General features: G+C 45.4%; 2 protein-coding genes across 2 annotated transcripts; one reads left to right on the top strand and one right to left on the bottom strand.

Moving 5' to 3' along the window:
• Window positions 1–6,211: 6,211 nt before the first annotated feature.
• LOC6616637 (homeobox protein Hox-A3) lies at window positions 6,212–9,363 on the top strand. The gene is made up of 2 exons (XM_002040958.2): window positions 6,212–7,428; window positions 7,781–9,363. The coding sequence occupies exons 1-2, from the start codon at window positions 6,518–6,520 to the stop codon at window positions 8,691–8,693; spliced, it is 1,824 nt and encodes a 607-aa protein (XP_002040994.1). The 5' UTR covers window positions 6,212–6,517; the 3' UTR covers window positions 8,694–9,363.
• LOC6616636 (ribosomal protein S6 kinase delta-1) lies at window positions 9,327–12,075 on the bottom strand. Its single transcript, XM_032721648.1, has 3 exons — window positions 11,879–12,075; window positions 10,084–11,817; window positions 9,327–10,024 (listed from the first exon to the last, which is right to left on the bottom strand). Exons 1-3 carry the CDS (start codon window positions 11,972–11,974, stop codon window positions 9,806–9,808), a joined length of 2,049 nt encoding a protein of 682 aa, XP_032577539.1. The 5' UTR covers window positions 11,975–12,075; the 3' UTR covers window positions 9,327–9,805.
• Window positions 12,076–12,602: the final 527 nt, after the last annotated feature.

Below are 12,602 nucleotides of genomic sequence, written 5' to 3'. Positions count from 1 at the left end.
TTAATTATCGGCGATCGAAAGGCAGCGGTAACAAGACCAAAACAATCAATTGATACAATTCCATTCATGAAATCAAATCGAACTGCAAGCGAAAATCACGGAGCGCGGGAGACAATTTGATAGGCCGGTCGATTTCGATTCTTGGGGTTCCGCCAATTGGCAGAACGCTTTTAATGAAATAATGAGCAGGAATCAATTTTCAGACGCCGCGCACGTACTACATATGCACTGCAAAATGGAATTGCCGGCCGGCATTTTATATTAAAACAAATTGGTTACCATGGATGGATTTACCAGTTCGCGGCGACGGCACTCTCTTTTCGTAATCGACCTTGTACAATTTTATTTAATTACAAACAATTAAGTCGCCGCACGGGGCAGCAACACCAAAAACGATAAGCGAAGCAGAGTGTCAAGTGCAGCCACAATACATTAATTAATTAATTATTATCGCACAACGCAATCAACTTGTTCATTCATAAATCTCAAAGTGAGAAATTCAAACTCAAGCTCGCGCCAATCGATAGGTGTCCGTTATAGATTAGATAATGAGCCATTTCCACTGTCACTCTGATGCTTACAGTCTTAAAAAACGTATATTTCCACTAAAAATAGTAAAATTTATAATCTATACTTAAAATTATGTTAGGAGGTGTAAAAGCAGCAGAACTTGTATTTTTCTTATCGAAGACCCATTTTCGCGCCAATATCGAATGTTTGAAAGCATTTGCATTGCCCGGGCATCGATTTCAATTACATAACACCACAAATTGCTCTGGGAGAGCGATCGTGTCGCTTAAGTCAACTGTCGCAGCTGCAGTGCAGCACTCCCACCACTCAGATGGGGCATTAAATGGCGCCTTCTTCTTAAATAACTCACAATTGTCGGCAATTAATTTGAATTGTGCACACTGTGTTGCGATTTTTCGTGCATCGACAGCCCCAAGAAGCCCCAAAGCGAATTACACCGGCCAGGCCCATCAGTTGACATCTTCAGCCATATCATCTCCCCATCCCATATAGTGAAATGCCCCATATATCGCGGCTGATATGCACTAGCAATTGTGATTGCCTTTAATTTATTGGCGTCCTCTCTCACTTTCCCTTTGATTGGATTAAGCTTCAAGTCGGATTTGTGGGTGGGTGTACTCGGGCTGGTTATTCAACAATTATGCCGCGACAAATTGGTCCCTAAATGCTTTCTGGAGTGGAATAAACTCTCTGATTTAACAATAAGTCCTTTCAAGGAATATATGATGAGCTATCTCCTAGAAAATGTTAAACATACTTTAGCTTTTCAGAATAATTGATGCTATGTTAATAAACAATTTTGTAGTTATCATCATGATTTACTTACCACATTATGCATTCCTCCATGTTTAATGTCTGAGAAAGTCTATTTACTAATTATCTGGCATTCGAAATGAATTTATATACACACTGATTTTACAAACAAGGAATGTATTTAATACCCTACTCCCACCACAATTCTTGAACTCCGATCTTGGGTACAGTCATGCCCAAAAAAAATCTCATGTAAATGATGGCAAATTCATAAGACAGCTGCGGCAGAAAGCAAAATGCATAAACCAATTTGAGTGGACGTTTGTGATCGTGGGTCAGATGTCAGCTACGAAATACGCATACGTCTCACATCCGCCCCCTTCTAGTATATATATATATATATGTATGTACATACAATATCATCATAAAAAGGGGGTAGACTGGAAGGAGCAAGAACAGCAAGTACCAAGTACCAGGCAAGTGTGGACCCCAAAGTGCCATGGAGAATTAACGAAACGAAAATGGGGAAAAAACTATATGTCTTTGTCAGGTCAGATACTGACTGGATGGCTGGGGGAGCGGTCCGGTTACAGCTATGGCTACGGGTCGACTTGCAGACTTTGTCTCGTGGGCAGTAGATTTTGAAATGTGCACTGAAAACTTACATTTTTGTAGGATTTCTACGTTGAATTGAAAACTAAGAACAAGCATTTCTAAGAATACCATTTAAGAAGTTCGAAAAGATTTTGATTACTTAGAGTTAACCTCAAATACAGTTTTTCTAAAATAGCATATTTTTAAAAAGGTCATTATGAAAAGATTTATTTCAGATGTGATGAGATTGAAGTACCAATTATTATTCTTCATACCTTGCAAACATTCGTCACATTCTCAGCTTTCTGTTAACTTTTCGCTCAGTGTATTCACGTTCATAAGTCGAGGTTTTTCCTCCTTTCATTCATTGTTTTTCGCTTTTTTCTTGTTTTCCACTGAACGCTGAAAGCGAGAACGAATAGCGACAGCCGAGTCAGAAGTGGAACTAAAATACAAAAACTATTTGATATTTTATGCGGGATTTAAATTGATCTTAACGAAGCTTAATTGGGCGCATCTGTATGTGTGAACGGTGCTCCTCACTCCTGCACTAGTGTGCGTCCGTGTGAGCGTCCGTGTAGCGGTACTTGCGTCCGCCATATTGGAATTTCGTTGTGCGAACTGATCACAATCGCCGAACCAAGTAAACCCGACTGGGAATGGGTATGGGCGACGCGGGCATGGCGCGCATCCACATCGCTGCCTCATGAAAAAGATATAGTAGATATAGCCGATGTACGAGTGTATGGGGCACGCCACAGAATGTCGTCGCTGTCTCCGCTGATATCGTAATACAATGTGATAATGCCGCTGTCACGGAGGATGAGGGAATGTCGGTGATGCTACTGCACCGAAAGAATCTGGGACTTTTAAACCTGGAAATATAGACCTATCGTATGTAAAACGATTAATATGCTCCACTAATCAGAACCAACTTTTTGGAGATCTTTATAATGTTATAAAGGGAATAGGTGTTTTATATTACAAAATCCTTTGTTTTTGAAAAATAGATCACATATCATATCATATTTAAAAGATCGCCATGTTATTTTATGATTTATGTTATATTATATCAGTATATCATGTTTTTTTTTCGACTGTGGTCGCTGTTTGTGGTGATATCGCTACTTAGGATGGACTGTCATCTCGGTGGGACAAGTGTGGATACGATGATGATGATGATGATGGTGATGGTGGCGATGGGCTTGAGTATCTGTCTACCCCGTCTGTCTGTCTGTCTTTCCGCCTGCCAGTGTGTGTATCTTAATGGTTATGGAAAAAATATGACAAAATATTCAACAAAAGCTTAGGCGCTCACTTGGCCAAACAGTGGCGACTGTACCAAAAAAGTCATTTTCATAGATGATCTAAGCTGGATTCACTTTTATGTACATATGTATTATACCAATAGATGAAGGGTTTAAATTTACTTTAATATACTATATTAATAGATGGAAGAGTTTTGAGTCTTTGTGGCATAAAGCCGTTTTTGTTTTAAATATCCCTTAAGTTTATAACTATATATGCTAAACTTACAAACAGTTGGATACTGCATTAACATATCAGTATTTAAAATTTCAAAAATATTTAAGTTTGAAGATATTTAAAATTTCTATAAAAACTTAATGCGATTAGCTTTATAGTGATAATATAAAAGTTATTAGCTACAAGCCCATTTTATCCTTTTTAACAACTAAACTACCTATATAAAGACAATCTTAATCTAAAAAGAAAACCTACCCGCAGTTTGCCAACTCTTTTTTTCTGGCTTATAAAGATATTTTCAGATATCTTAGATTTCCCCGCTTATTTATCGTCTGCCTCATTTGAAAACCAGTGATTGCCTTTACTATACCTTAACCTTCTTGGGTTCGAGGATCACGAGTAATTAACTTTTGATCTTACTCGAGATGCTATCATCGCTCCTTGATTTCCCCACCCTGACTGTGTCCTTGCTGCTACCCCTCATCCTGCTTTCCGAATCCTCTCCCTCTGCTGGAATCCTTGAAGCCAGACCCACATAATTGGCACATTGGCTAATGCAAAATACTGTCTGATTATTCACACGCAACGAGGACCCGACTCCTTTCGCTGCCCTCGGATACCATCCCTCCCAGTTTCTGGGTCGCGACCCAGTACCCACAGTATGGGGTGTATTTATTTGTTTTCATCTTTCGGCTCTGATCGCGTGCCCCGCGTCCATTCTCCCAGAGACTTCGACTTTGCCCGCATTTCGGAACCTGCCAGGCCAAAAAGTATCGAATCGTCCGGTTGCGTCTGTGAGTGAATGAGATTTTGATGTGGTTTCCGCCTGGAATTCGAGGGATTTTCTTCCTCCAACCCGCTGGTCGCTTATGATGGGAAAATTTGTGGATCCTTTGTGGGCTCGGATTCCTGGGAAGCTGAAGTTTCCTTGCTGTTTTTCATTCGATCAATGCGGGTCGGTCTTTGAGGACAGAACTTTGCCATTGGATTGTGCAACTTTGTCTTAATTAAGACATCAAAACACTTTACTTCCTTATCAACTAAGAAAAAGTTAATGGTTTAACAAATTGGTATTCATTTGACATCAGGTACTTAATCAGATCCCAAATTATTAAGCTATCCATTCCTCAACTCCCACTTATCTCAAAAGATCTATTTTCAAATATTATCACCAACTTTGCACTTCAATTTGGATTGATGATGATTGTATTTGGCCATTGAATTTGTTAGAAGTATTTTCATATTTTTTTTTTTAGTAAATATCTAAATAACTAACTCCTAAAGATCACCGATCTCAATGTGAATGTATCGCTTTACCCACTTTCACCCTCTTCGATTGCAATGCCCACATAATTCGGCAATCTTCTTCCCACTTCCCATTCAAATGCCCCGTGAAATCTTCGGATCTGTCCAAATGAGCCATAACTTAGCCCCTGACTAAGTGCCCACCTCGCCGCGATCGGAGTACCAGCATCTGGCCAAAAGGTCACACGCAACAGCGAACTGGAGGAAAGGGCACCACGCCAATCCTTGAGAGGGTGACACGCGCTGTGGGAAGATCGAGCAGGCAGGGTGTGGAAACGGGCTGAAGTGGACGAAGAAGGTCACAAGCGTGCCACCAAGTCGCTGCCTTACAGGGGTTGCAACCTCGAAACGAACCACCCTCATGAGTCCAATTGGAACCACGACCATCGGAATTCCTCGGCTAGAAGTTAATTGTTCGTCCAACATGTGTGACGATGAAGGTGCATTGTTACGGATGGCGATGACCATGAGGTGGACGCCAAATAGATGGGCTCTCTCTTAACTTCAGGCGAAACTAATCTGTATCAATGCATTATCACCAACAAGAAGCCGCTAAATTGGGATTGTACATAAGTGCATATGGAAATATAGTGTATATTGAAAACCCTCTTTTTAGGTTTTATCTGTGATACGATCAGAAAGTGAACAACATAGTAATTTTCATCTCTCCGCCAACATTGAATGCTTTAATATGGCTATAACTATTCCCACTAGTTTAATAAACCGTTCTGAAATAGAAAACTTTTGAAAAGATAGTTAAGTATATAGTATACTATCTATATGTCAGGTATATACCTGATCCTTCAAACCGTTCAAGAATCTTCTTATTTCGTCCCCCAATCATATTGATACATTATCACCATATATCGGATCATAGACCATATCGATATTAATAGGTATGCGATAGTTTGTAACTGCAACGTAAGCAGAACGAAATCAGTTCATTTATATGAACTCTCTTAATATGACTATGCTTTTATGACACTATATTTGGGATATTAAGAACATATCCCCATAATGAACTATCTATTGAAAGAAATATCCTCATTATAATAAAAATCCAAATAAAACATAATTCAATAGTAGGGTAACAATAAGATTAGCGTGCCATTAGAGTCCTTAAATGCGGTCTAAGAACTGAGAGCCACTGGAGGTGCAAGTCCCGTTCCCAGGACCCCATCATCCCGTCGTGCTCTTCCGTTCCCAGAACATCTCGATCTGCTGGTAGCCGTGTGCCTGCGAAGCTGAAGACCAAAAACTGGACCCAGGCAGCTAGACCCAGTCAAAAAAAAGAACAGAAAAAAGAAGAAAAAATCGCAAAGCAGGGGAGACCACACCCCGCTGAATGGAAAATCGTCGAATCGCTGGGTAAGCGGAAAAGTCACACGCGCCAGCATGAAACGCACTGAGCGGCGGTCGCATGCGCCGTCCCTTTCGCACAGCGATAATGGCGGCCGACGGAGCGATGCGATTGGTCGCTGCCGGCGCTGCTGCTGCGCTGCCGCCTGCGCCGGTATAAAAGGACAATCATCGCCAGTAGCCGAGTCAATTAAGGCCAAAGACTCGAGCGGTGAGCGTGCGGCTCTACTCCCATATATATACATATATATATTCCACATCCTAACCGATAGAAAAGTAGCAACAGCAGCCCAGTTATGTGCTTGCCAAATGCAATTAACAACTGATTGATTTCGAAACTCAGCAGCGATAATCGAGTTCAAAATCATCCAAATACACTAAATGGATTGAAAGTGTCGCAGTGGCAAAAGTGTTGTAGCTAGTTAGTGTCTTGTGTGCTAAGTGTGTGTGTTATTTGTGTGCGTTCCAAGGATTAAGGTCGCGGAGGAGAATGGAGCACGATAGCTTCGATGATCCCATTTTCGGGGAGTTCGGCGGCGGGCCACTCAATCCACTGGGCGCCAAGCCACTGATGCCCACCACAACGGCCATGCACCCCGTGATGCTGGGCAGTGTCCACGAGTTGTGCAGCCAACAGCCGCAGCATCAGCAGCAGCAACGATTGCCCGACTGCAACACCATACTGCCGAATGGCGGAGCAGGAGGAACAGGCTCTGGCGGCGCTGGAGGATCGCCCAACTATGTGACCAAGCTGGATTTCGTCAACAAGATGGGCTGCTACTCGCCCAGCCAGAAGTACGAGTACATTAGTGCGCCGCAGAAGCTGGTGGAGCAGCAGCATCAGCAGCACCATCAACACCATCACCACTACACGGCCACGCCCCCGCCCAGCCACAATGGCATCCTGCTGCACAAGCAATCCTCCCAGCAGCAGCAGCAGCAACAGCTGGTGGGAATCCTGGACTATCATCCGCTCAATGGCAAGCTGGACTACTCCTCGTCGCCGAAGGATCAGTACGAGCCGCAGCAGCTGCAGCATCTGTACGGCGGCAGTCCGCATCATCTGGACCATTTGGATCATGGCAGTGATGGCTTGCTCCAGGACTCCTCACCCGTCATGATCAACGGAGGATCCGCCGGGGGCAAGCTCAAGAAGCCCGATGAGATGTGCTCGCAGTTGGAGGCGAGTGGTGCTGGAGTTACTCCGCCGAGTAGTACCTCCACGGTGGTAAATGGCACCACCAATGGCACCGGCAACGCCAACTCCTCCTCCTCCGCAGGCGTTGGCATTCAGGGGGCGGCGGGCACAGCGGGGGGCGTGGCAGCTCCTGCAGCCAAAAAGGACGGAAGCAGCAGCAAGAAGAAGGGCGATCCCAATGGCATCAAGAAGAAGAAGACGAGGTAAGCTGTCAATTAATTTAACGACGGGAAATCAATGAAATTATGTGGCACAAGATGATAGCACTTACTATTTATGACCGTGACCACGGGACGTATGAGTAATTTGGAGTAAGGACATTGCTAGCAACTCGCACGGAATCCCGTGCAATCTGGGGGGCTAATTATCAGATAATGAGTACCGATAGCAGATAGATATATTTTCTAATATTCTAAAATATAGTTTCAGTTTATAACTCTTTTTTAATATAAATAGATACTATAGATTGAATATTAGCTTTTTTTTTAATTTTTTCTGCACGAAACCCATTCAGACTTTCACCTAATCCTCGTTACTTTCCATTTTTCCCTTCAGAACCACCTTTACTGCCTACCAGCTGGAGGAGTTGGAGCGTGCCTTTGAACGTGCTCCGTATCCGGATGTTTTCGCCCGCGAGGAGCTGGCCATAAAGCTGAATCTGAGCGAATCCCGTGTGCAGGTGTGGTTCCAGAACCGACGGGCCAAATGGCGCAAGCACGAGCCACCGCGCAAGACGGGCTACATCAAGACGAGCACGCCGCCGACGGCGACACTGAATCCCGGAACCCTAGCCCCACCATTCACCAGCTATCCGCAGACGACGACGGTCACGCCGCCGGGCAGCATGGACAGCTGGACCAGCTACCAGACGCCCTACGAGCTGACGCCCCAGTTCAGCCTGCTCTCGCCGGCGGCCAGTCCGTATGGCACCTATTCCGGCCAGTACGGTGCCTATGTGCACGAAAGCCAGCTCTTCCCGATGCGTCACTACGAGTACGGCAGTCCCACGCGCATGGAGATGGGCGCCACATCCGTTTCGGTGGCCGGAAACGGAGATGAGTCGGTGGCCAATGGCGGCAGCTATCAGACGGCGGAACTGCAGACCGCCCAGCAGCAGCAACTGGCCGACGGCACACTGGTCACCGTCCATGCCCACCAACAACAGCAGCAGCAGCAGCAACTCAATGGCAAGTACCTGAGCGCCGAGGAGGCCAAATACGTGCACCTGCAGTGCCATCAGAGTGGCGCTGGTTTGGAGCTGAGTCCCGGCGCCAGCTGTCACCTGGTGGAGGCGCAGGGCCAGCACTATGTGACCACGGCGACGGGAGGAGCCGCATCAGCGGGCGGCACCAGCAGCGATGACAACGACAGCGGCGGCATGCAGACTGTGATCAAGAGCGAGGAGGTCGGCCAGCAGCAACAGCCGCAGCAGGCACAGAGCTACGTCCTGCCGCCTTTTTTGCACTGAGAGAAATGCTCACACACCGGCGACAGCAACAACATCAGCGACGCTGGGCCACGCCCCTCACCACGCCGAACGCCCGTTTCCGGCGGCCATTTTGAAGGAATGGGGGCGTGGAGTGTGCAGCATTTCCAACTGTGTTTCTCCGACTGAAAGTGGGGCTCCAGAAAAGCGGATTCCCAAAGATAAAGCCTCATAAGTAGTAGAATTCATCATCGGTTTACTTAAAACTAGTTGCATTCAAAAATTGGGGAGAGTCCAGAAATTTGATATTTAATTTGATAATATTGTCTTTAGTCCATATTTCCACTCCCTTGGAGTTTTTCTGGCCAGTCCCACGCAGTTTCTGGCCACTGTTTCCATATTGCCATAGGTTCCTTTTAGGTTTAATGACGCAAGTTGCAACAACAACGGAATCCACAAGTCTTGCCAAATCATAATGCGGTTACTCCAGTCTAAGTCTAGGTTAATCCAGGGCTAGGGGCTCTGCAACGAGAGCCCCGCCCCCAGAATGCATTCCAAATGTGCCTTACCAAAACACGGGTGACGAGTGACCTCCCTCCCACTGGGACACTTCGTTGCCCAACAAACTTAGTTTTAGTTATCCTACTCGTAGGCTAAGTTCCAATTGCTGTTGTGTAGTTAGACAATAAAGTGCTTTTTATATTGTATACTAGCTCATTTGGCCTTACAAATTTATTACTTACTAATTTTGTAAAACGTCTTGCAAATTTTGTTACAACTACATTCAATTTAGTTTAATTTCTAATTGTAAGCAATTACATACACTAGGACACTTTGCAAATGTATATAATAGACGTTTAAATAAATCGTATTTTGTACCAATAATTGATCAGCTTCCAATTCAAAAAAGGAATAACATAAAAAAGTCATAAAAAACATATGGTTATACACTTGTTCTTGGAGACAAGCATTAAAAGTAATATAGCAGATTCACATCATAAGTAATCGCTGTGGAGCGACTTCAGATTCTTTGAAAGAAATCAAAATCAATGCCAATGAGAACTGAGCAAGGAATCACAAATGGGATTTCAGGTACAGTACAGAAATAAGAAAATACTTTATGGACTCAATAGCAAAGCAAATAGTGCCTATTTTCACGTTGACTCAGTTCCCTGCTCCAAAACCGCCTGCCAATCGATGCCTTTGAAGAATGGATGAGCCTGCAATTGGTCGTAGTCCAAACGTAGCTCCGGAGAAAGCTGCAGCAGTTGCTCCAGCAGATCCTTGGCATGATCTGAAATCTCCAACGACTCACTAGGATACTGAACACAACCGTAGAGGTCCAGTTGCCCCGGGTGCGTGACTTTGTAGGGCTGGAAAAGAAGCAGATTGCTATTATCCAAACAATTTTAATCGAGTACTCTAAACTTACCACTCCCAGCAGGAGCTGATAGAGCACCACGCCGTAGCTCCACCAGTCCGAGCGGAAAGTGAGCGGTCTTTCTGGTGCCACAAAGTGATTAGCCATTGCCTCCAAGCTCAGCGCCTTGTGCACATAGTTGTCGTCCGAGGTTAGACCCTCGTTCTGATAGAAATAGGTCAGCAGCAGCTGACCCTTGGCGCCCAGTAAGATGTTGCCCATGTGCAGATCTCGCAGGATGACGCCCTTGCCGTGCAGACTGTGTATGGCGATGGCCAGTTCGCAAGCCCACTGACGCAGGCACTGCTCCGGAATGGGTTTAATTCGGATGCGATTTTGATCCACCTTTTTATTTCTTTTGGGCGTAACGACTCCCGCTTGCAAATTGCTCAGCGTGCTGGTTACGGACTTTAAAAGCTGCTGGGAGCTGCGAACCAAATCGCTGACGTCGCTGTCCGAAGTCAGAGGTTGCACCTCTGCTTCCTTCTCCTCCGGCTCCGGCTGGTCCGAAGGAAAAAGCTCTCCATAATTGACACTCTTACTAATCGTGGGCGTGTAGCTCTGCAGGTAATCGTACAACCTGCCGCCCTCCGCCTGCCGCAGTAGCAGGAAAATCTTCTGCTCCGACTGGAAGTAGGCCAGCAGTTGGACCATGTACGCCACCTGTTGGGGCAGAAAGATGCTCTGGGTCAGCGAGTGACTGGCCGGCTTCTCGACGCCCTTCATAATGGCAGCCGGCTGCTGGGATTTCGTCACGCACTGCACCTGCATCACACGGTCCTGGAGAACCTGCAGCACCTTGTAGCGTGCCAACTGATTCCAGGGGCACTCCAAATGGGTCGCACTACCGTCGTCTGTCGTGTCCAGCGAGAGCTGGAACTGCAGCTTCTTCGTCGGACAGTCGTTGGCCAGGAAATTTGCGTGTATCTCCTCAGCCCGCGCCAAGTATTTGGCTATCTTCGCCTTGGCTATAAATCTGCGCTCCTCACTGCTATCCTGCTTGGCACCATTGAGCAGCAGGTCCACACCATGCTTGTAACGCTCGTGGGCTTCGGCATACTCCAGGTTAACTTCCGCTTGGACGGCATGACTGAACTCTAGAGCCGCCTCATATATGTAGTCGCTGTCGTCGCTTTCTATGGAAGCCATAGGCGTCAGAAGGCGGAGATAATCCCTCTTGGATGGCGCTACATCTGCCTTGGGCTCCTGTTTCTTTTCTAATTCGGTTTCAGTTTCTTTGGCCTGGGATTCATTGTTCGTTTGCTCCTTATCACAGCGCGGATCTAGAGGCGTGATGCCCCCCGCATCGTGTGGGTCATAGGGCAAGTCTAGTTTATCGCAAATGTCGGCTATGGCTCCAGCGCAAGTTCCTGTTTCCGAACCACCACCTCCGCAGCCATTGTCTTCCGTCTGCAGCCGCAGGGATCGCTCCACATATAGCTTCTTGAGCGGCGATCCGTTTGGCGATGGCGTCTCCTGGAAGAACTGCGTGAAGGTTGAGCACTTGTACAGCGCCGGATGCTGGGCTGCAAAGTCTAATAACTGCAGGATGTACTCCTTTCGCCGTTGGATGACTGCCGCATCGAATCGCTTGAAATATGTGCTATCTGTGGGCACGGGCAACTTGCCGGGTAGTTGGAGACTCTTGTGGCGCCGGCTAAGCTCGCGATGCAGCCGCTTGACATCGTGGAACCGTTTCCACACCACCAGGCAGGTCAGAGCCTGAGGTACCGACCTCGGGAAGACCTAAAAGTGGGTGAGGTATACTATTTGGCACTGTTCATCTGCCCCCCAAAAAACGACTTACAATCGAGGTGATTTTGTATATTGTGTAGCCGCCCTTGTGCTCTTGGGTGTCCGTAACGGTGAAGCTGTGGATCCAGCCGCCCAGGTTGAGACTCATTCTGGTGGCTGCTGCAAGACCTGGCGGTTTAGTTTCTTAACATATTTCCCATATCAAATGTCGTTTTTCCCCAACTTTTTTGCAACATTAAAGCTAGTGTGACCAAAGCACACCAAAATAACCACTTCCGGACTTCGAAATTAAATAAGAGCATTTCGTAGCTTATTTTTATAAATTAGAAATAATATATTAAGCCATTAATAAATAACTGTTTTTAAAAACTTTTATTTAAATTATAAAAACGGTCACACTTCAAAATTTAAAATGTATACTCCAATCGCAAACTATCGAAACTAACTATCGATAGGCTACAGTGCATGTGGGTTGTGTCATGACTACTAGCAATTTGAATTGCACAGAAAAGGTGTGAGTCTGTACTAATGACATTGCTTCATGTATTGAAATAATGCAACATATAAAAAAAGCTATAGCTTTTTTAAATATGTCAATCTACTATTACATTTTAAAACTTCCAAATAAAAGCTTAAATTTAACGGATTTTCGCAAGTAATATTCAAATAGCAATACAATCTAAATTGAAATTTATCCGATTTTACCACCAACGCATGCGCATGCGCACGGTACGCGTGATGCGTTTTTAAGGCCGTCATTAGGCCATCGCCCATCA

The sequence above is a fragment of the Drosophila sechellia genome, chromosome 3R (assembly GCF_004382195.2).
Source record: "Drosophila sechellia strain sech25 chromosome 3R, ASM438219v1, whole genome shotgun sequence".
Taxonomy (NCBI): Eukaryota; Metazoa; Arthropoda; class Insecta; order Diptera; family Drosophilidae; genus Drosophila; species Drosophila sechellia.
Note: the sequence above shows the minus strand (reverse complement) of the source record. Positions and strands in the feature narration are given on the sequence as shown.